The sequence below is a fragment of the Canis lupus genome, chromosome 9, assembly GCF_011100685.1.
Source record: "Canis lupus familiaris isolate Mischka breed German Shepherd chromosome 9, alternate assembly UU_Cfam_GSD_1.0, whole genome shotgun sequence".
In the NCBI taxonomy this organism is placed as follows: Eukaryota; Metazoa; Chordata; class Mammalia; order Carnivora; family Canidae; genus Canis; species Canis lupus.
The window spans coordinates 37,062,700-37,086,630 of NC_049230.1; the positions used below are offsets into that span (position 1 = coordinate 37,062,700).

Genomic DNA, 23,931 nt, shown 5'->3' on the forward strand with positions numbered 1-23,931 from the left:
AAAAAATTCAGCAAGTTATAACTTACCTTCTCAATCACTTTATTTCCCCCAAAACGAGTAACAAATTCTGCTGGAGAAGCTACAGTGAAATCTCGCTGAGAGTCTATTTTCTTTCGGTCTCGACCTTGCTTCACTAGATGCAAGCCAGACATGCTGGACCTGTAAAAATAGAGAAATCATGAAAGCCTATAGGTAGGAATTTCTCACAACATCTATCTACCCTGGAGATCTGCTCTTCTCTACCACCCTTACAACAGCCCTTCCAACTGCACCCTCGTGAAGACTGCATGCTGACAAATCACATACTTTTTGAATAAAAGAAGGGGAAAAAAAAAAGATCTTTGCTTGTGGAAATTTAAGAAAAAATACTAAGTGTTCTTGAATAAAAGATAATATTAAGGCTTACCAACAGATGCCATCACAAAGAGATAGGCAAAGGACTGGAGGAAATGAGATGGCCAAGATAACAGAGACTGGGAATGCTAAGCAAATAGCAAGGCTGTTACTGGATCATGATTCTGGCACATGGATGACCTTCACCTTTGTATCTCTGGCCTCCATTTTTTCTTATGAAATGACAGTTTTAACTGCCTACTAAGCATTTTATTTGTGTATTTCATAGGCATTTCAAAATCAATAACTCCAAAACCAAAAACTTTACAAGGCGGCATAATATGTCATATTTCATCAATTATAAGATGTTCCTCCTTTAAAAAAAAAAAAACTTTAAAAAATATTTGAAATTGGGGTACCTAGGTGGCTCAGTTGGCTAAATGTCTGCCTTTGGTTCAAGTCATGATCCTGGGGCCCTGAGATCGAGTCCCATATCAGGCTTCCCGCAGGGAGCCTGCTTCTTCCTCTGCCTATGTCTCTGCCTCTGTGTGTCTCTCATGAATCAATAAATAAAATCTTAAAGAAAAGAAGTAAAACTCCTCAGCTAGAGTAACACTGATACCAAAACCAGACAAATAGGGCAGCCCAGGCGGCTCAGTGGTTTAGCACTGCCTTTGGCCCAGGGCATGATCCTGGAGACCTGGAATCGAGTCCCATGTCAGGCTCTCTACATGGAGCCTGCTTCTCCCTCTGCCTGTGTCTCTGCCTCTCCCTCTCCCTTTGACTCTCATGAATAAATAAAATCTAAAAAAAAAAAAAAAAAAAAAAAAAAAAAGGCAGACAAATATGTCACACAATAGGGAAAATCTAGGTCCGCTTTCTTTGTGACTACTAATGCAAAACTCTTAAATAAAATATTCTAAATAGTAGGGTATTGGTGCCAGGATGGGCAAAATATTAAGGAAAAAAAAAGTTATTCCATGACCAAGGTGAATTTGTCCTAGGTATGCAAGGATGGTTTATTAGAAAACCCATAAATGGGGCACCTGGGTGGCTCAGTCACTTAAGCGTCTGCCCTTGGCTCAGGTCATGATTTCAGGGTCTGAGATTGAGCCCAACATCAGGCTCCCTGATCAGTGGGGAGTCTGCTTCTCCCTCTCCTCTGCCCCCACCCCTGCTCATGTTCTCTCTCTCTCTCTCTCTAATAAATAAAAATACATAATGTGGGACACCTGGGTGGCTCATTGGTTGAGTGTCTGCCTTTGACTCAGGGTGTGATCCTGGAGCCCAGGGATGGAGTCCCACATCAGTCTCCCTGCATGGAGCCTTCTTCTCCCTCTGCCTGTGTCTCTGCCTCTCTCTCTGTGTCTCTCTCATGAATAAATAAAATCTTAAAAAAAAAAAAAAACCCACAATGTAAAACTCTGTTAGACTTCTCAGCTAGTGCAATAAAATGAAAAAAAAAAAAATAGTAAGTTAGAGGCATTAGGATTACAAAGGAGGAAGTTAAACTGTCATAATTTGTGAGTGATATAATTGTTTACATAGAAAACACAAAAGATTCTGCATTATTAGAAATAATAGGAGACCTCAATCAAGTACCCAGAATTAATATACAAGAAGTCCACAAATATCAATATAAAGAAAACTATGTACAGATTATAAATTTAAAAACATATAAAGTTAAAACAACTAAAATTATATACATTTTTGGGAGACACATATAGATAAAATAAAACTACATAAACAGAAAGATAAAAGAATATGATGAAAAAGTGATAAAGGAAAATAATTATCTGGGTGGGAGAAGGGCTGAGAACAAGAGAACACATGGTTAAATCCAGGTGATGGCCAGGGACCAATCTTTGTTTTCGGTGGTGGGTTTTCAAATTCTTTTTATACATTATTTTTTAAAATAATACAATAACTAACCAAATAAATAAATAATAGTAGGCCACAAATGGACCAATGAGTGTGCCAGGAAGGATTATGTTAGATGATTCTATACATCTAAATTTATTATTTTTTAAAATATTTTATTTATTTATTAGAGACAGAGAGAGAGAGAGGCAAAGACACAGGCAGAAGCAGGCTCCATGCAGGGAGCCCGACATGGAACTCGATCCCAGGTCTCCGGGATCACACTCTAGGCTGAAGGTGGTGCTAAACCACTGAGCCACCCGGGCTGCCCTATATATCTAAATTTAAACACAAACACACTCCTCCTCAGAAATCAGCTGTCAAGGAAAGGAAAGGAAAGAAAAGAAAAAGGGAAAAAGGGAAAAAGGGAAAAGGAAAGGGAAAGGGAAAGGAAAGGAAAGAAAAAAGAAATCAGCTGTCAGTTATTTAGAGAGGGAATGAAGGGATAGTAAGTTATAACTTAGAATCAATAAGGAGCTTGGGGCACCTGAGTGGCTCAGTTGGTTGAGCAATCAACTCTTGATTTCAGCTCAGGTCCTGAGATTGAGCTCTACATCAGGCTCTGTGCTCCGCAGGGAGTCTGCTTGAGATTCTCTCTTTCCCTGTGCCCCTCACTCCTCTAAAATACATAAATAAATCTATAAAAATCATTAAAAAAAAGAATCAATAAGGAACTACCAGATATAAGACAAGAAAGGAAGCAGAGTCTTTAATGATGAAATTAAAGTGGAAAAGGGATTGGCCATAAGATCTAATCAATGGTTTAGAGTGTTCTGAGGATCATTTATAATCAAAGCAGGGAGAAAAATCTATCTTACTTTTAATGATGATATCCTTCACATATCATATTCTGCAGTAAGGTACCATGCTGAAAACAAGGGGATCAAGTATAAAGATAGAATAGATCTCAGTATCTTTACCTCTCATCTATCTTTTCTCAAGAAGCTATTAGAGAATGTTATCCTCCAAAAGGATGAAGTAAAACAAGACAAAGGAAAAGAAGAGATGTAAGAAACAGAAGAGCCATTAAAGAAAAGAGAAGGGGATTCCCTATGACAGTTTAAATCAGAGAATGAACTGCTTCAGGAAGGATGTCCCCATGGAAACAGTAGACAGATCACCTTATATTCACCCACAGAAAACCAAAACTCGGTGTAATATGTATACGTATGTTTTGCTGATAAATGTGTGTGTATGTATATGTATGTTATATAGATATATAAAGTAAAACAATGTTATATATGTATGTTTATATATATATATATATCAAATGCTCTTTACTTATTCGACACTTAATGGAAGTTCTGCATGATTTTCCCCCAGAGTAGAAGAGGTCAAATGAAAAGGAAAGGATAATTGTTCTAAAAACAAATTTTGTCAACTCGGTGTTTATTGCTTATTTTCTATTTCCACAAAGGTCCAGTTTAATTTTCAGGTAATATTGTTTGGAATAAAAATTCTAGATTGCAAAAACAAGGAAATAAAAAAAGAAAATGGAGGCCTTGCTGACTGCTATTGAGGCCATCATTCAGCTCTTTCATGATAATCCTCTGATGGTGAGGCACAGACCTGCAGGAGGCTTGAAGAACGCCAAGAAGGCCTGACTCACTTCCTCCTCAGCCTCAAGTTCTACAGGCAGGAAGAAGATCCCAGGGTGAGAGAGTCTGGCCCCCTCAACAACCCCAGTCAGGCTGCCCACTATGACATTCAAGGGCAATGGTGGCAGGTACCTTCCCTGGCCCCAGAGACACATTTTAAAAAAGTTTTCTCCAAACTGCCTTCCACAGGGAGGTATCAATTCTTTTCATACTACACAGAATTGATATCTTCCTTTGCAGTAGGTGAAGAGACTTCACTCGAAAAATCAGCCCCAGTCAGTGAGCAAGTCTGACGTAGACTGAGTGAGATCCCTGAACGTGAGAACAGGACAGCAAGGTCTGTGCAGGGGTGTTAATTTTCAAGATAGCTACAACATCAACTATGTGCTTGGGTATCTTTGATTCAAATTCTGATTGTAAAAGAAAGGTTTAGAAATCCAGGAGCAATTATGAGAGTTTTTATTCCTTTCCTTCAAAATAAGTTTCTTAAAGATACAAAAAAAAAAAAAAAAAAAAAAAAAAATCATCGAATCAAATTCCTCCTAAGTTCCAGGGCTTAGCTGTCAATACCTTACTGTTTTTTAAAGGTATATATTGCCCAAAGATGGCATACTAAAACTTACCTTTGAAGCATGTAATATCTCATCTCCTTAACTTCCTCTGCAGAACCCTCCATACCAAGATGGCAAAGGAATGGAAGATCTTTTTTCTTCTGGCTTCAGTCTTCTAAACACAAGCTGCAGTCTGTCCCCCTGTTGCAGGTGCTTAAAACCCAGGAGGACAAGAGATACCGTGCCTTCTGCCTACTTCTTGGCCCTGCTTCAGTCAGACTGGAGTATTCCTGATGGCTTCAAACTACAGTCTTTTTGTCTACTCCGTCCCCCATTTCCCTATTATCCCACCTTTCTTCCTTTTTGTATTTTCTCCCTCAATTGGGTTCACAAACAGAACTGGCTGATTTCCCCAGAGGACTAAGAGGTGAGGGGGAGAAATATAAAAGCTTGTATAACTAGAAGACCGATCTTAGCTCTGCATTACCCGCAGCAAACGTGTTTCAACAACAGTCACTTTCTTCTGACAGTCACCAGAGAAAAGCTCCATAGTCTCTCCTGGCTGCCAGGAGCACATGACAGGGAGGGCCTCAGGCAAAAAGAAGACAACTTTATAAGGACAACTAAGTCAAGAGAATAATGGGGTCATGAAATCCAGAGGGTAAGGAAAGCACACAGCCTAAGCAGGTAATTTCTGAGATCCAATCAAAACAAATAATACTGATTATCAGCCTGCGAGAAGAGAAAAAAGCAGGTCAAGTGGTAAAGAAAGCAAGTAGAAAGGACAGGACATGCCACTACTAAGGAACTTTTAATAAAGTGGGAGCCACAGTTCTAATTTTCAAGCCAAAGTAGTGATACATGAATGCAAAAACCTTTTTTAAAGCAACAATATCTGAGATTTTATTCTCCCAAATTTGAGAGTAAGAATGGAGCTGGGACAAACAGGATATAGAAAAGACGTGGATAAAATACATGAAAGGAAAAGGGGGGCCCAAACATTTTAGACATAAGAGGTCTAACCTAGATTAAGCAGGAAAGGAAAAACTCCGCCTAGAAAGGCTAGTGGGACATGTATATTGCTACAAAAGCAAATCTGCCAGCGACAGACAGATCTCTTAAATTAACAGTAGCTGAGTCAAAGTCCCACTTTAGCTTTTAATAAAATTGATGTTAATGCTATTGCTCCCTTGTAATGGGAAAAACTCCAACACAGAATCACAACTTCCTATGATAAGCCCTCAGAAGAATATAATTCTCTAAAGTCACTTGGTAACCTGATTCACGCACCACAGAAAAATTCTTTCCCACCAAAATGCTAGATAGAAATAGTTAATAATTTGATACCAACTATGCTAAGAACCTATTAATCTTCCAGAAAAACCCTCCCAAAACAGAAGTATACAAATAAGCTGGAGCAGAGATAGAAATAAATGATCACATAGAAGAGATGATTGGGGCACCTGGGTGGCTCAGTTGGTTAAGTGTCTGCCTTCAGCTCAGGTCATGATCGCAGGATCTCCTGGGATCAAGCCCCACGTAGGGCTCCCTGCTGACAGAGAGCCTGCTTCTCCCTCTCCTCCCTACTCATGCTCTCTCTTGCTATCTCTCTCTCAAATAAATAAATAAAATCTTTAAAAAAGAGAGAGAGAGAAAGAAAGAAAAGACATGGTTAAGGCAAAGAAGCCCTGATACTAGGGAAATTCAAACAACTCAACCTGAAAAGATTCAATCAGGCCACTCAACATGACCACCATAAAAGAAAATATACGTCCTGGGCTGTTTTCTGGTCTGTACCACTTCACATCATTCCTTACATGCTATGCCAATGTCCGATAAAGTCAGTCTAGTTTACTTTTTCCTTTGAAGAAACAAGCTGATGCAGAGGAGCCGTCCTTATCTTTACGACTCTTCAGAATAATACGTCTCAAAAATAGAGCACTGAGGTCTTTGTTCAAAACAATTACAGTGACCACAGATGTATAACCAGTTTGATTTTACAGGCATCTCTAAGTGTCTCCAGATGTAGGCAGTTTCCAAAAGAGAATCACTCTCTGCCTTTGTTATATAAGGTCAACATCCAAAAACCATTTAAAGCCTGAGCATAGAATAAAGCAGGCTATTTTACATTTGATTGTATCAGAAAAACATTAAAAAGGTACACTGAATAATCGAGTTTGTGCTTCCTTTCACCAGGAGGATCTTCCTAAAACAACCAAACACTAACACAGCACACCCAGATCTAAAAACAAAGCTTGAATTTCTAATCTTTTATGGATGCTGCTCACAATCCTTCTGTAATATTAGAACACAAGAAATAAAAAGCCACATTCATTCCTCCAAATTAAGCATCCTCATTTTAATCTACCATGAATAGAGTGTCCAAAGTAGACACGTACCTGGCACAAAATCCAACTAGAAGCCCACAGTGATCCCAGCATTGTAACATGCCAAGCACCAAGGATGACGTAGCAGTTTATCCAGAAGACAGTGATGCATGAGCTGGCTGGATTGCAGCACAGTCTGAGTGATACTGCAGAACACACCGCGAGAGACCGTTTTACATTCGGGCTTTCCCAAGCAGAGAAATCTTGGATCAATGATAGTCCTCTTTTGAAAATCAACTTGCCGTATATAAAAAGGTTTAGTTATGGACTCTAAATTCTGTTCTTCTGATCTATATGCCTATCCTTGCAACATGCCACAGTGCCTTGAAAACTTTGGCTTTAGAGTAAGTTTGGAAATCAGGTAGTACAAGTCTTCCAACTTTGCTCTATTAGGTCCTCTGGGTTCTCATATAAATTTTAGGATCACCTTGTCAAACTCTAGAAAGGAAAAAAAAAACCAACAACCCTACTGGGACTTTGATATGGATTATGAGTTTACAGATCAATTTAGGAAAAAGAGCCGTCTTGACAATACTGACTTTTCCAATCCCTGAACATGGACTGTCTCTCCATTTATTTTTGTCTTTAGTTTCTCTCAGCAATGTTTTATATTATTTATTTATTTATTTATTTGAAAGAGAGAGAGAGAGCATGAGCAGGAGGGGCAGAGGGAGAAGAGAGGCTCTCAAGTAGACTCCATGCTGAGCACCGAGCCTGATGTGGGGCTCTATCTTACAACCCCTGAGATCATGACCCAAGCCAAAATCAAGAGTCAGACACTTAACTGACTGAGCCACCCAAGTGCTCCTGTTTTATAATTTTTAATACTCAATTTTTACACTTATTTTGTTAAATGCATTCCTAAGTATTTTATTCTTTTTGATGCCATTATGAATGAAATTATTTTAATTTTGTTTTTTGCTCATTTATTGCTAACTAGTTTATACAAATACAATTGATTTTTGTATATAGCCTGTGATCTTGCTAAACTCATTTTGAAATTTAACAACTTTATTGATATAATTCAGTTTTTGTATATAGCCTGTGATCTTGCTAAACTCATTTTGAAATTTAACAACTTTATTGAGATATAATTCACACAGCATATATTTCAACCATTTAAAGTAGTAATTCAACGGTTTTTAATATTTTCAGTTATGAACCGTTATCACAAAATAAAATAGAACATTTCATTCTCCCAAAAAGAAACCTCAAAGCAAGCAAGTAACAGTCACTCCATATTTCCCCCAACCCCTCACTATTCTAGGCTGACTAATCTACTTTCTGTCCTTAGAGATTCTGATTATTTCACACAAATGGAATGATATAATACATGGTCTTTTGTGACTGGCTTTTTTCACTTAGCATAATGCTTTTAGTGCTGTAGCAAGTATTCGTACTTAATTTCTTTTGATGGACAATTAATTTTCCATTGTATGGATATATCACATTCTGTTTATCCATTGATCAGTTGATGGATACCGGATTGCTTCCACTTTGTGGCATTAAGAATAATATTGCTGAGGACATCCATGCACATGTGCTTTCATGGGGAGTTGCAGGATCATACGGTAAATACTTAGTTTTATAAGAAATTTCCAGGGGTGCCTGGCTGGTTCAGCTGATAATAGAGCATGTAACTTGCAATCTCAGGGTTATTAAGTTCAAGTCCCAAGTTGGGTGTAGAGATTACTTTAAAAAAAAAAATCTTTAAAAAAAATTTTTTTCCAAATTATATTCCAGAGCGGTTGTTTCATTTTACATTTCCACCAACTATGTACAAATGATCCCATTTCTCCATACTCTTGCAAACATTTGACGTCGTCAACTATTTTTTATTTTAACCAACCTGATAGGTGTGTAATAATTAATATCTCATTGTTATTTAATTTGCACTTTTCTAAGAGCTAATGACATTAAACATCTTTTCATGTTCTTATTTGCTATCTGTATATCCTCTTTGATGACATTTGTCTCTTTGTAATTTCTTTCTCCTTACTAAGGACTTTATTGATTCCCTGTTGTCATACTTTAAAAAAAATTCTTTAAACATGTTTTCCTTTGTTTGTTAGGTTTTGTTTTTTTTTTTTTTTTTTAGGATTTTATTTATTTATTCATGAGAGACACAGAGAGAGAGGCAGAGACAGGCAGAGGGAGAAGCAGGCTCCCTACAGGAAGCCCGATACAGGACTCAACCCCAGGACCCTGGGACCCCGGGATCATGCCGAGCCAAAGGCAGACAGACGCTCACCTGCTGAGCCACCCAGGTGTCCCTCCTTTGGTTCTTTAACACATTCACAATAGCTGTTTTTAAGATTTTGTCTGCTAAATCCAGCATCTAGGGAAACTTGGAGACAGTTTCTATGGACTTATTTTCCTAAATATGGGTCACATTACGTTACCTCTTTTCATGTCTCATGATTTTGTTGAAGACTCAATGTATTAAATAATTTATTGTAGCATGTCATGTCAAGATTCAGCTTTCTTTCACCTATGAAGGTTGTTTTGTTACTATTATTTCCTCTCTATGTCCCTTACTTCCTTGGCTTTAATAGTTTGCCTGGGCTAAATTTGTGAAATCTGTCTACCCCTAAGTGTTAAGCCACGATGTCTCAGTTAATTTTCTTTTTATTGCTTGTTTTTATGTTGAAACCTGTCTTCTAGGGTTTAGCTTAGATGTCTCCCAGTGATTAAGCAGGGGTTATGTTTAAATACCTGAAGCCAGTATGGCTTCTATACTCTGTTCATGTGTCTGTGTGTGGGGTAGGATGGCACATTCACAGTTCGGGACATTTCAAGTCTGCTCTGGATTTACTTCCTATCAGGCCTTGTCATGTCTACTCTGCATGCACGCAACCTCAGCCAGCAATATGCTGTTCCAACTACAAACACACCTCAATCTAGTAGAACCATTGGCCCACCGACCAAGCCAATGCCAAGATAATAATTTCCACTGACAAGAGCAATGGTCGTGGGTGTCATCTACTACCCAAAGTGAGTAAGCTCCCTTCAACCTCAGCATCAAAACTGGCAATCTGATGGATGGTTTACCTCCATTGGCAAAATCTCCACACCAACCCAGGCTGAGGGGAGGGAATGGGAACAGGCCTAGGGAAGAACACCACAAACTCCTACTGTTCTTACTGAAATTTAGCAGTTTTTTAAACAATCTTTTCTCAGATTGCTGTATGCCTTTTGGTTGATTTCAAGGGTGCTGAAATGGTTTTGTCAAGACTTACTGTTGCTTTTTGGGTTATGAATTTATTGACCCTTACTCAGCTATAGTTGGAAATCCTGTTTTACTTACTTTTTGAGATATAACTTCATATAATAAAGAGCAAAAATATTAAGCATACACTCAATCTTACATATGTATATAACCACATAACCAACCACTCCATTAAGACACAGAATATTTCCAGAGTCTCTGAAGGCTCCCTTGCATTCCTTTTCCAGTCAACACTATTCTTTTTCTTTTTTTTTTTAAGATTTTTATTTATTCATGAGAGACACAGAGACAGAAAGAGAGAGAGAGAGGGGCAGAGACACAGGCAGAGGGAGAAGCAGGCTCCATGCAGGGAGCCCGACATCGGACTCAATCCTGGGTCTCCAGGATCAGGCCCTGGGCTGAAAGCAGCTCTAAACCACTGAGCCATCCGGGCTGCCCAGTAAACACTATTCTTAATTCATTACTACAAATCAGTTTTACCTATTCTTGAACTTCATAAATATAATGCCATTCTGAATGTATTTCATCACTACATTGTGTGACTATTTCATAAATCATCTACTGATGGATATTTGAGTTGTTTGTGACTCTTGACCACATTCATCCTTGTATTTGGTTTTTGGTGAACAAATGCTTTCATTTCTTTTGAGTAAATACCCAGGAGTAGACTTGCTTGTTGACAGAGTATGTGTATGTTTAACTTTAAAAGATACTACCAGATAGTCTTCTAAAGTAGTTGGGCCAATTTACACTCCCACCAGCAATGTAGGAGTTCCATGAACCCCACATCCTTGTGAATGCTTAATACTGTGAGTCCTTAATTTTTTCTTTTTTCTTTTTTTTTTTTTTTTTATTTATGATAGTCATACAGAGAGAGAGAGAGAGAGGCAGAGACATAGGCAGAGGGAGAAGCAGGCTCCATGCACCGGGAGCCTGACGTGGGATTCGATCCTGGGTCTCCAGGATCGCGCCCTGGGCCAAAGGCAGGCGCCAAACCGCTGCGCCACCCAGGGATCCCTGTGAGTCCTTTAATAATAAGCTTTTTAATTGGAGTGGTATTTAATTCATTGGAATTTTAAGTCACAAATCCCCGATGACCAAGAATATTGAACACTGTTAATAAGTTTACTTTATATTTGGATATCTTCTTTTGTAAAGTTCAAGTCTTTTCCCCATATTTCTAATGGGTTGAAATGTCTTTATAAGACACTGAAACATCAAGGAAACTAACAACAAGACAAAAAAGCAACCTACTGAATGGGAGAAGATATTGCAAATGATGTATTTGGTGAGGGTTAATAGCCACAATATATTAAGAACCCATACAAGGGATGCCTGGGTGGCTCAGCAGTTGAGCAGCTGGCCCAGGGCATGATCCCGGGGTCCAGGATCGAGTCCCACATCGGGCTCCTTGCAGGGAGTCTGCTTCTCCCTCGGCCTGTGTCTCTGTCTCTCTTTCTCTGTGTCTCTCATGAATAAATAAATAAAATCTCTTAAAAAAAAAAAATACAACTCAATACCAAAAAACCCCAAGATCCAATTAAAAAATGGGAAGAGGATGTGAATAGACATTTTTCCAAAGACATCCAGATGGCCAACAGACAAATGAAAAGACTCTCAACATCACTAATCATCCAGGAAATGCAAATCAAAAAACCACAATGAGATTATCACCTGACATCTGTTAGAATGGCTTTTATTAAAAAGACAAGAAATAATAAATGTTGACAAGGATGCAGAGAAAAGGGAGCCCTTGTGCACTATTGGGAGGTATGGAAAATGGAAAAAAAATATGGAGGCTTCTCAAAATACTAAAAATAGATTTTAAAAAAATTTTTAATTAAAAATAGATCTACCATACCATCAGCAATTCCACCTCCGGTATTTCCCTCAAGAAAACAAAAACACTAATTTGGTAAGACATACACACTCCTATGTTCATTGCAGCATTATTTACAGTAAGATAAGGAAACCTTAAGTATCCATCAATACATGAATGTAAAGAAGATGTGGCATACATAGACAATGGATATTACTCAGCTAAAAAACAGAATGAAATCTTGCCAATTGCAATGACATGGACAGACCTAGCAGGTATCATGGTAAGTAAAATAAGAGAAACCACAAATATCTTATGATTTCACTATATGTGGAATCTAAGAAACAAAACAAACAAAACAGAAACAAACTCATAAATGCAGAAAACAAACTGGTGGTTGCCAGAGGCGAAGAGAGTGGGGGGAAAGGGCAAAATAAGTGCAAGGGGATTAAGAAGTACAAACTTACAGTTACAAAATAAATAAGTCACATGGATGTATTGGGAATATAGTCAATAATCTATAATTACTTTGTATGATGATAGATGGTAACTAGACTTGTGATCATGTATATAAACACTGAATCACTATGTTGCACATGTGAAACTAATATAATATTGTATGCCAACTGTATTTCCATTAAAAAGAAGACACTGAAATATCTTTTTCTTATTGATTTATAAGATTCTGGTAGCAAGATATTTTATTCCTTTCTTACCAAATGACAGAACAAGTAGGGGGAAGAAAGGTCAAAGATACTGAGGAACAACACAACTGAAAAACTCAACCTACGTATATAGAATTCTGTAACCAATAACTGCAAAACACACATCCTTTGCAAATGCTATGAAACTTTATTAAAACTGACCATATAGCTGGTTCAGTCAGTGTAGCATGTGACAGAGAGTCATGAATTCAAGCCTCATGTTGAGCATAGAGCTTACTTAAAAACAAATATAAATAAATACAACAGAAATTGATTTTTAAAAAAATTTGACCATACCCATTTGATCCCGGGACTCTGGGATCACGCCCTGGACCAAAGGTAGCATTAAACCGCTGAGCCACCCAGGCTGCCCTAAATAAATAAAATCTTAAAAAAAAAAAAAAAAAAATCATCACATCATGGGGTGCCTGGGTGGCTCAAGTCAGTTAAGCATTTGCCTTTGGCTCAGGTCATGATTCAGGGTCCTGGGATTGAGCTCTGAGTCACACTCTTTGCTCAGGGGAAGCCTGCTTCTCCCTCTCCCCCTGGCACTCTTCCAGCTTGTGCTTTCTCTCTCTCTCAAGTGAGTAAAATTATAAAGGAAGGAAGGAAGGAAGGAAGGAAGGAAGGAAGGAAGGAAGGAAGGAAGGAAGGAAGGAAAAAGAAAAAGAAAAAGAAAAAGAAAAACAAGAAAAGAAAAAAAAAAAACAGCAAAAGAAAAAAAAAAACAAAAAAACCAACCAACCATAGAAAAGAATCAAGAAACAAAAAAGAGGCAATAAATCAGAATGAATCCGGAGGCGACGGAAGTGGGGAATGGAGAAAAAAAAGAGAGAAAACAGTAACCCAGTATCAGCAATGATGAAGAGGAAACTCACTACAAATCCTAAAACGTTAAAAAGAAATGAGTATGTTATTATAAAGTTTACGTCAATAAATTTGAAAATTGATTCAAATGATAAATCCTTTGAAAAATAATTTTCTATTCCACCCAACAAGAAACAGAAAATCCAAATAATCCTAAATCTACTAAAAAGATTGAATATATATGCATAATTTAAGATACTATTACTTTTTGTGACTGCCCCTAGCCAATCTTTATATTTCTCCCATGTATTCAACAAGTATCTATTGAGTGCCTACTATGTGCTATAGAAAGTGCTGGGTATGCAACTGCAAACAAAACATGTATGATCTCTGCCCTCACATTGGTTACAGTGTAATAGATACAAGCAATCAAATAAATATGCTAAAGAAAATATTAAAATTGCAGTAAGTCCTTTGAAAGAAAAACAAAAAGATTATGAATAATAATAGCAGGCCTCTCTGAGGAAGTGAGATTTAATCTGAAACCTTTAAAAAAAAAAAAAAGGCCTCAAGTACTTACTGAGAGAGTAAACGAGAATCCAGGCAGAAGGACAAGCATGTGTGGTCCTCAGGGAGGAAAGACAAGCACACTACAGGAATTGAAAGGCCAGATGACTGAAGCACTGTCAACACATGGAAGCTGACAGAAGTCAGTTCATTCAGGACCCCCATAATCCAGTTAAGAATTTAGTATCTTGGGGATCCCTGGGTGGCGCAGCGGTTTGGCGCCTGCCTTTGGCCCAGGGCGCGATCCTGGAGACCCGGGATCGAATCCCACGTCGGGCTCCCGGTGCATGGAGCCTGCTTCTCCCTCTGCCTGTGTCTCTGCCTCTCTCTCTCTATCTGTGTGTGACTATCATAAATAAATAAAAATTAAAAAAAAAAAAAAAAAAAGAATTTAGTATCTTATGCTAAGTGCCACAACAGAAAATCAGGAGACAGAGAATAAAGTGACCATTCTAGTAGTAGCCCAAACAAGAGTTGATAGGCTAAAACTTAACTAAGGTGATGGCAACTGAATGTATTGAAATATTGGAGACAGAAATCAATAGAACTGAAGCACAATTCCCCAGGCTTATGACTTAAGCAGAGTGACCCAAGGCAATATTTTTAAGTAAGATGTAGAAGATTATAGAATGATCGAATTTATTGAAGATAAGAGAGATATCTAGAGTTCAGGTCCAGGGACGCGCCTGGCTGGCTCAGTCAGTAGAGCATACAATTCTTGATCTCAGCGTCATGAGTTCAAGCCCTACATTGGGTGTATAGCTTCCTTTAAAAGAAAACAGTTTAGATCTATTCACATTCAAGTGAAGACTTCACATAAATAGCTGAATGTAACAATTCAGCTCAGATGACAGATATGGGATGGATATCACAAACAATGGCAGTCACTGGCATATACACAATAGCAAAGGGATGAGATTATTATAGGAAGACAATGTATACCAAGTAAAAGAAAAAGAAGGTCCAAGGCCAAGCAGGACTAATTGTTGGAAATAACATGAAAAAGGAAGAGCTTGCAAAGATTAGAGAGTACCAGGGACATAGGAGGAAAGATATATATTTTTTAAGATTTTATTTATTCATGAGAGACACAAAGAGAAGGCAGAAACATAGGCAGGGAGAAGCAGGCTTCTCGCAGGGAGCCCAATGTGGGACTTGATTCTGGAACTCCATGGTTCATGCCCTAAGCTGAAGGCAGACGCTCAACCGCTGAGCCACCCAGGTGTCCCAGGAGGAAAGATTTTTAAAAAGCATGATTTTCAGGAGAAAAGAGAAGGGTGTGCTTCAAGGAAAAAGTAATCACCTGTACAGAGCTACCAAGAGGCCTGAAAGGATGAGAGCTAAGAAGCACCCACTGAATTCAGTAATACAATAGTCACTGGTGATTTTTCATGTAAGCAGTTTCAAGAGCAGAGTACACAATAGTGCAGCTTGAAAAAGGAATGGGAGACGACCAAGTAGGAGCTCTTCTGAAAATCTTGACCATGACATGGGGCAGACAATTAGGGTAGTAATCCAAAAGGAGTGTGGCTATCAAAGAAAGATTTTATAAAAACAGGAGTCATTAGAGCATGCCTGAATGCCAATGGGAATGACTTAGTAGAAAAAGGGATTTTAAAATATAAAGAGGGTCCAAGTCCCTGCTCTGCTGTGTCGGGTACACTTGGACCCAAGCTCGAGCTTGTAAATAAACCCTCGTGTGTTTGCATTGGAAAAAAATAAATAAAATAAGAATAAGAATAAGAATAAGAATAAGAATAAGAATAAGAATAAGAATAAGAATAAAAATAAAAATAAAAATAAAAATAAAAATAAATAAAATAAAATAAAATATAAAGAGGAGGAGGATGACCAAAGGAAGAAGTCCTTGTTACATGAAGGAAAAATAAGAATAATACAGATACAAGTAAATTTGAAATTAGGTGTTGGAAGGAAGAATTTCTGGTGTGATAGTTTCTATTTTCTCAATGAAATATGACGCAAAGTTACAAACTCAAAGTGTGTCTAGAAAACACTTAAGGGCGTCCTACAGCTTAAGGACAATGAAGAAAGAATGCAATTGCTGTTGTGAAAAATGCATGGCCAAATAACCAGAAGAGAAAAACAAAATAGAGGAAAGAATAAGAAAAGCTTCACAGCACACAGACTATATTCGAGAAGGATCCTTAAAAGTGATGACCTAAAAGGATGAGTGGAATTTCAATAGTCAGGGGAAGGGCATTCTAATAAGAAAACAGCAGAGAACGACAAGAGAAAAATCCTCCTATCCCCTCAAGTAGCTGCCCTATTTCCTTCCTTGCCGTCAACTTCTTAAAAGGGTACATAATGTCAACACTACTACTCCTCCACCATTTATTCCCTAACTTAATCTCTTGCCAATTTACTAAAGCTGTTCACCCCAAGATCCTTCTATGTATTAACTCTAGTGCTTTTTCTCAGTTTTTTTTTCTCTATTACAGTTCTATTCAACACTGTATGATGCATCTTCCCCCTTAAAATTATGTTTTCCTTGGTTTTCTTGGGTGCTCCTTCGATCTCATTGATCATTTCCTGTCTCCTTTTCTCCCCTCCTTCCATTTAAAGGTAGATTTATCCGTAAGATTTTCCCTTCTATGTTTATAGTCCCCTTCACAGTGATATAATGTACTTGCACAACTTTAATTTCAATGCAACAAACTTTTATTAAGCATATGCTATATGCCAGACACTATTCTAAACTCTGAGAAAGTTGTTCTCAGATCAGGTTTCATTATCAGATTCACCTGGAGAGTATTAGCATGTAGACTGCTGAGCTCCATGACTGTAAGTTAAGCAGTCTGGCACAGGGCTTACAAACGCTGTATTTTAAAGCTCCACAGATGATTCTGTCGCACAGCCATATCTAAATACTGTTTTCCACTTTATGTATGTCTTAGTATGACAGGCAAGATGCTTAATGATCTCAACTCTATCTTACCCGCCTCTTCTTCCATGATACTAAATACCCTGTCTCCCTTACATTCCAGTAATACTCCATGACTCATAATTGCCCAAACATGCTAGTTGTCTCAGTTTGGTACCTTTGCATAGGTTGTCAACCCTACCATCACTAGTGTTCCTGCTATAAATATATTTATCTCTGTTGCTTGCCCGTTTTCTGTTCATTCCTTTGAAACTCAGTTCAAACAAATCTGAGACACTATTAACCGTTATAGATCTCAACAAGCCCACCATAATAATGATGAAAGCTCTTGTATTGGGAATGTTAAGAACCTGACATAATATTTGGCTAGACAATATTATATCCTATTGGTAAAAAGGACCCATTGAAATAATGCTGAGATGATGAGTTTACCTTTCAGAAAGATTCCAATGGCCATATGGAGCTATACTCACAGGGAAAAGAGATTGGAGTAGAACTAAAATACTCTTGCCATAACCCAAACGTAATAAAAGCAAGAACAATGGCAGTGGCAATGCAAAGAAGGGAATGGATTCAAGAATTACTGGGGTAGGGGAACCTGGGTGGTTCAATCGGTTAAGCATCTACCTTTGGCTCAGGTCACGATCCCAAAGTCCTGGGATCAAACCCCATATTGGGCTCCCTGCTTGGCGGGAGTTTGCTTCTCCCTCTCCCTCTGCCTCTGCCCCTCCTTCCTACTTGTTCTTTCCCACTCTCAAATAAATAAAATCTTAAAAAAAAAAAAAAGCATACCTAATTAGGTGTGAGGGGTGGAGGAAAGGGGAATCTCACATAATAACCAGATTTCTGACTTGGGAGACCAGAGAAATTAATTAAGGCAGTACTATTAATTAAGGTAGATCACAAGACAGGATGCAGCCTAAGAGAAGAGGGCTACAGCCCTGGAAGCTTTGCAGAAAATCAACAATTAAGGGGCATCTGAAAAAAGCCAAGCCTATTCAAGCACCTGAGAAGGAAGGGTCAGAGGGAGAATTGAGAGACACTTAATAAAACATGAGTAGTTTCAAGAATGAGTGAAATGTCAACACTGTCAAATTCTGCCCATGAGGAGGTCACTGGTGAGTTTTCTATGTGTAGTTTCAAAGAAGTGGTAGAAGCAGAAGACAACCACAATAGGGTAAGAAGGAAATGGAACTACCAGGTGACAGTAGCAGACTGAGCATTCATGTATTACTGTTCTCTGCCAAATATCACACAAAAATGACAATAAAAAAAAGAGGCATAAAGATGTAAGAACAAAGAAAATCAAAGAGAAGTCCCTAACAGGTAACACTTGTCAAAAAATTACAGAAAACAAAAAAAATTAAAATTAAAAAAAATAATAATAAAAAAAAAATTACAGAAAACAGAAAATGGATGGTCAAGAAGTAACTGCCTCAGAGACCAAAGAGCCTATTGTAGGGAAAGCCACTTAGAAACAAGCATGTGGGCAGCCCAGGTGGCTCAGTGGTTTAGCGCCGCCTTCTGCCTGGGGTGTAATCCTGGAGACCAAGGATCGAGTTCCACATTGGGCACCCTGCGTGGAGCCTGCTTCTCCCTCTGCCTGTGTCTCCGCCTCTCTCTCTCTCTGAATAAATAAGTAAACAAAATCGTAAAAAAAAAAAAGGAAAGAAACAAGCATGATTCCATTCTAACACTATGGACAAACTCAGGAATTAAAATCGTCCAGTAGATCTCTCTTAGAAAGGGTGGAGACACAGCTGAAAACCAAATAAAATCTGTAGTTTACCTAAAAGTATTATATCCATGTTAACTACTTCATTTTAATAAATACAGGTTTGCTAGATAAAATACGGGATGCTCATTTAATTTTTGCATTTCAGGGAAACAATTTTTTATGGAAGTAGGTCTAATGCAGTATTTGTAGTATTTAATTTTTTATACAAATAATTATTTGTTGTTTATCTGAAATTCAAAATTAACTGGGCAATCAAAATTAACTTTTTATTTGCTATATCTGACAACTCCAGATAAATGTACTATGGTTATGGAAAATATTAATAGGGGAAGGTGAGTGAAGGATACACAGGAACTCTGTACTGTCTTTTTAACTCTTCTGTAAATTTAAAATGATTTCAAAATAAAAAGCTAAAAAAGATGCTTATAAAGATTGTTAATGACGTGAGAAAAAGCTGTTATATGAAAAAAAGCATATAACAGAGCTGTCTATTCATTAGGATATCGCTTATTATGTTTTTCTTAGAAATCACCCAAATTACTACTCCTAAGAGCTTCTTGTGTGTCTATCCCAATTATTTTATTTTTGTAAGATTTTATTTATTTATTCATGAGAGACACACAGATCGAGAGAGGCAGAGACACGGGCAGAGGGAGAAGCAGGCTCCATGCAGGGAGCCCAATGTGGGACTCAATCCGGGACTCCAGGATCACGCCCTGGGCTAAAGGCAGGCGCTTCACCGCTGAGCCATGCAGGAATCCTTTTATGTATGTGTTTTTTAATGAAATGTATCCTTATGGGGTAAAAATCACCAAAAAGAAACATCAGAATTTTTTTTAAAAGATTTTATTTATTCATGAGAGACACACAGAGAGAGGCAGAGACATAGGCAGAGGGAGAAGCAGATTCCCTGCTGGGAGACTGATGCAGAACTAGATTCCAGGACCCCGGGATCACGATCTGAGCCAAAGGCAGACGCTCAACCATGAGCCACCCGGGTGCCTCAAAACATCAAATATTAATAGCAATTATTGCTAGACAATCATATTCTGAATTGTTTCTATTTCTTCGTGCTTTTTGTATTTCAAACTTTTCTAGAATAAGCATATATCTAATAATTTTAAGTTTTAAGTAGTAAATGTAAACTTCATTTGCAACTTTATGTTCACAGGAAGAAAGGAGGAGGAAAATGTATGCATTGCACTAGAGGAATAAAAATAATAAACATTGTCAAATGGCTGTCCTAAGCCCTACTTACCATATTCATAATTTCATTTCTATAATTAGCTAAGTTTATAGAAAAACTCTGGAGATTATAATACACAGACTGCTCCTATTTTCTGAATGGAAAGAGTGGGTGGGAAATAGAGCGAACTACTGCCTTCAGAGAGTACCAAGTTACCAATCTCATAATGACCTTCTCTGTCTACTCACTTCTGAGGCACCATGGCAACCGGGAACCTCAGAATATCAAGGAAGGAGCATTGAGAGTAAAGGGTTTGGAAAGCTGCTGGGGGAAGGGAGAAAGCTCAGGGAAGCTGAATGAGAAATGTGAAGAAAGCCAAAACATAAGAACATTCTCACAGGCCCATCTACAAGCAAAGCCATAATATAAACCCAAAACTAGAGCCAGTTTCCTTATTTCCCATGTTAAAGCTTGGAGACAGATGAGAAATTTCCAGCCCCCTCAATAATGGTTATTCTCAACATCCGAATTATAATATTGATAGTATATGTGTACTGTAATTAAAGCCTTTCAGGGTGCCTCAGTTAAGTGTCTGCCTTCTGCTCGCTCAAGTCATGATCCCAGGGTCCTGGGATACAGTCCCCGGTTGGGCTCCCTGATCAATGGAGAGCCTGCTTCTGCTTCTCCCTCTCCCTCTGCCTCTGCCTGCTGCTCCTCCTGCTTGTGTGCTTTTTGTCAAATAAATAAATATAATCTTTTAAAAAATAAAATCCTTTCAAATCTAAAGTTGCAAGTTTTAAATCCTAATATGCAAAAGACTTAAAAAGGTTTTTCCAGTCAAAAAATTTTACTTCCCAAGAGAACTCCTCCATAATAAATAATATCATGTTACATAGTATGGCACATTTTACTGTGCCAAAAGCTTTTGCAGGTAAGTATTTAACTTCACCTCCATTAGATTTTAAATTTTTTTAAAAGATTTTATTTATTTATTTTTTCATAGAGACACACACACAGAGAGAGAGAGAGGCAGAGACACAGGCAGAGAGAGAAGCAGGCTCCATGCAGGAAGCCTGACATGGGACTTGATCCCGGGTCCCCGGGATCATACCCGGGGCTGCAGGTGGAGCCAAACCACTGCGCCACCGGGGCTGCCCTCATTATTAGATTTAAACAAAATCACTTCATACTCAGGAGTTTAAAGTGACAGACTAAAAAGAGAGTTTTTTTCCAGGTCAAATAAAAACATACACAGGATCGTGCCCTGGGCTGAAGGCGGTGCTAAACCGCTGAGCCACCTGGGCTGCCCTCTAATGCTTTATTAAAGAAGCGTTAAAAAAAACCCTGAAAACAGGGCAGCCTGGTGGCTCAGCGGTTTAGCGCCGCCTTCAGCCCAGGGTGTGATCCTGGAGACCCTAAATCGAGTCCCACATGTCAGGCTCCCTGCATGGAGCTTGCTTCTCCCTCTGTCTGTGGCTTTACCTCTCTCTCTCTCTCTCTCTCTGTCTCTCTCATGAATAAATAAATAAATAATCTTTAAAAAAGAAAACCCTGAAAACAAAATATAAGAAGGCAAAAATAAAGCCTTGTATATCCCCCAACCAGAGATTACTCCTGTTAATACCACTGTATAGTCTTCTGGATCCTTATCTATGTGTGTGTGTGTGTGTGTGTGTGTGTGTGTGTGTGTGTATATATACACATGCATTTCTTTCCACTGAACTGAGATCATCCTGTATACATGGTTTCATAATCTGTGTTTTTTTGTCAAGTATTCCCACTTTCTTTCTTTCTTTTTCTTTTCTTTTTTTTTAATTCATCAGAGACACAGAGAGAGAGGGGCAGAGACACAGGGAGAGGGAGAAGCAGGCTCCATGCAGAGAACCCGACATGGGTGGCTCAGTCGGTTAAACATCTGCTTTCAGCTCAGGTCATGATCCCAGGGTCCTGGGATTGAACCCGGAGTCTGGTTTCCTGCTCAGCAGGGATCCTGCTTCTGCCTCTCCCCCCTGCTTACGTTTTTTTCTCTCTCTCAAATAAATAAATAAAATCTTAAAAAAAAAAAAAAAGGAAAATAAGATAGGATGTAGTAGCAATAGATCAGCTTTACCTCACTATCTTTGTCCCCTAAATTTCCAAAATTCCCTCTTGACCCAATGGGAACAAAAGCTGAAAGCCACTCACAGATCCTCTCAGAACTTCACCTCATTGCTATTTCTCCTAGATGAAGGTCCGTACAGCTCTATGATATGTATTTTAAGTGCCAGTATAATTAAATGAGTAGTGTTCTATTCAGTTTCAGGTATACAATACAGTGATTCAATAACTCTATTAATTATGCAGTGCTCGTCACAGTTAAGTGTACTCTTCTCTTAATTCCCTTCACCTATTTCATCAATCCCCCCATCCATCTCCTTCTTTGTGTTTTTTTTAAAGTATATGACCAGGGGGTGCCTGGCTAGGCTCAGATAGTTAAGCATCCAACTGTTGATCTCAGCTCAGGTCTTGATCTCGAGGTCATAAGTCCATGTTGAACATGAAGCCTACTTCTAGGATCATCTAGGAGATGATCCCCAACTCAGTATATTACCCGTATTTCATAACTGGTATCATTGGACAAACTTTACAGATTATTTCTTTTTTTTTTTTTCAGATTATTTCTAATTACAAAATAGCTTTAAAACTCAATACTTAGATTTTTCTGAAGTCAATAACACTTCATAGGCAATCGCATATATGGATTGTAAATTTTCTGAAATGTTGATACAGTACTTTTCTTTCTAGACCAGAAAAAAGATAGTAATGTAACTCACCTCAAGGAGCCTTTCCTGAGTGAACTTAATCTCTTCCTCCTACCAAAGAAGCAACTGCTATCTTTAACCCATCTATAGAGCATCATATGATGGATTTATGTATACAAAAATAACAGGAATTACAGATTGTTCTCAAATGAAATCATCATTAACATCCTTGCTAAGTATAAAATGTTGGCTATTTGATACTTTAGCCATTTATTTTAAGAAGCTTAAGGGAAAACTGAGATAGGGTTTCAAATACTATAACATGAATTATAGGATAAAGAAGGTTTAAAGATATCACACTACCCTAAGAGAGACCCAACTATGAGGCTCACCTGTTTCCAACTGGATTTCAAACAGAATTCAGTATACTAGTTGACAAAACTGATTACAGTCTTTGTTTGGTTGATAGCATGATTATGGAGTGATCTGGATTTACCCTGCATTGTAAATATTCAGAACAATCTGACTTCAAGTGGCATCCCACAAGGAACAGATGTCATTATTCATGCAACCAGATAGCTCTATTATATCCTACAAAATCATGCTTAAGTTCTCAAAATGAAGATGCCTATAGTCTTCAATGGTCTTTCTTCTCAAATATTCAATTAAATATTAATAATGAGGTTCAGAAATCTATCAGCCTAGCTGACATATCAATCCCTTGCTGATCTTATCTAAAAGTAAAAAGTAAATGGGCACCTGGGTGGCTCAGTGGTTGAGCGTCTGCCTTTGGCTTAGGTCATGATCCCGAGATTCTGGGATCAAGCTCTGCATCAGGCTCACCGAGGTAGCCTGCTTCTCCTTCTGCTTGTGTCTCTGCCTCTCTCTCTGTGTGTCTCTCATGAATAAATAAATAAAATCCTTAAATTAATTAATAGCAAGCCAAAGCACAGGTGTCTACAATGAGGCTTATATAGTTCCACAATACTTTTTTTAGGATATTATTTTCAAATGTTTGGGTTGTAAAGCTTAGATTGATTTTATTTTTAAGTTATCTCTACACCCAACATGGGGCTTGAACTCACAACTCCAAGCTCAAGAGTTGCATGCTCCACTGACTGAGCCAGGCAGATACCCCTCGGACATAAAGCGATGCTCCTTCAGTGATGCTCTAGAAAATTTGTGATACAAGTCATCTCCATCTCTGGAACAGTCTATTTTCTATTCCTGCCTACCCATCATGACCATTAGGCTTTTCATTTAGTATAAAAAAACCAAGCCCTAAACTTGAGAGGCCCACTCTCATTCTATACCATGGCAGTCACATTACTTGGTTTTAGATGACCTTTAGTAATCACCTCTTAGAAATGCAGCTGCCCCTTTAATCTATATTGCCTATAAAAGATTAGATCGTTCATTCAGGAAGCTAATCCTAAATTCACCTAGTCT

At 38.2% G+C, this 23,931-nt stretch overlaps 1 protein-coding gene across 8 annotated transcripts in view; it reads right to left on the minus strand.

The window, feature by feature from the left end:
- Positions 1–23,931, minus strand: part of ACACA (acetyl-CoA carboxylase alpha) — a 283,891-nt gene that overhangs the window by 192,390 nt on the left and 67,570 nt on the right. For 7 of the 8 annotated variants that reach the window (XM_038548036.1, XM_038548037.1, XM_038548038.1 and 4 more), the window contains one exon: positions 27–159. In XM_038548036.1, coding sequence (XP_038403964.1) covers positions 27–159 — 133 coding nt within the window. Of the gene's footprint in view, positions 1–26; positions 160–4,474; positions 4,543–23,931 lie in introns of those variants that run through there. The other variant, XM_038548043.1, reaches the window with a different exon arrangement.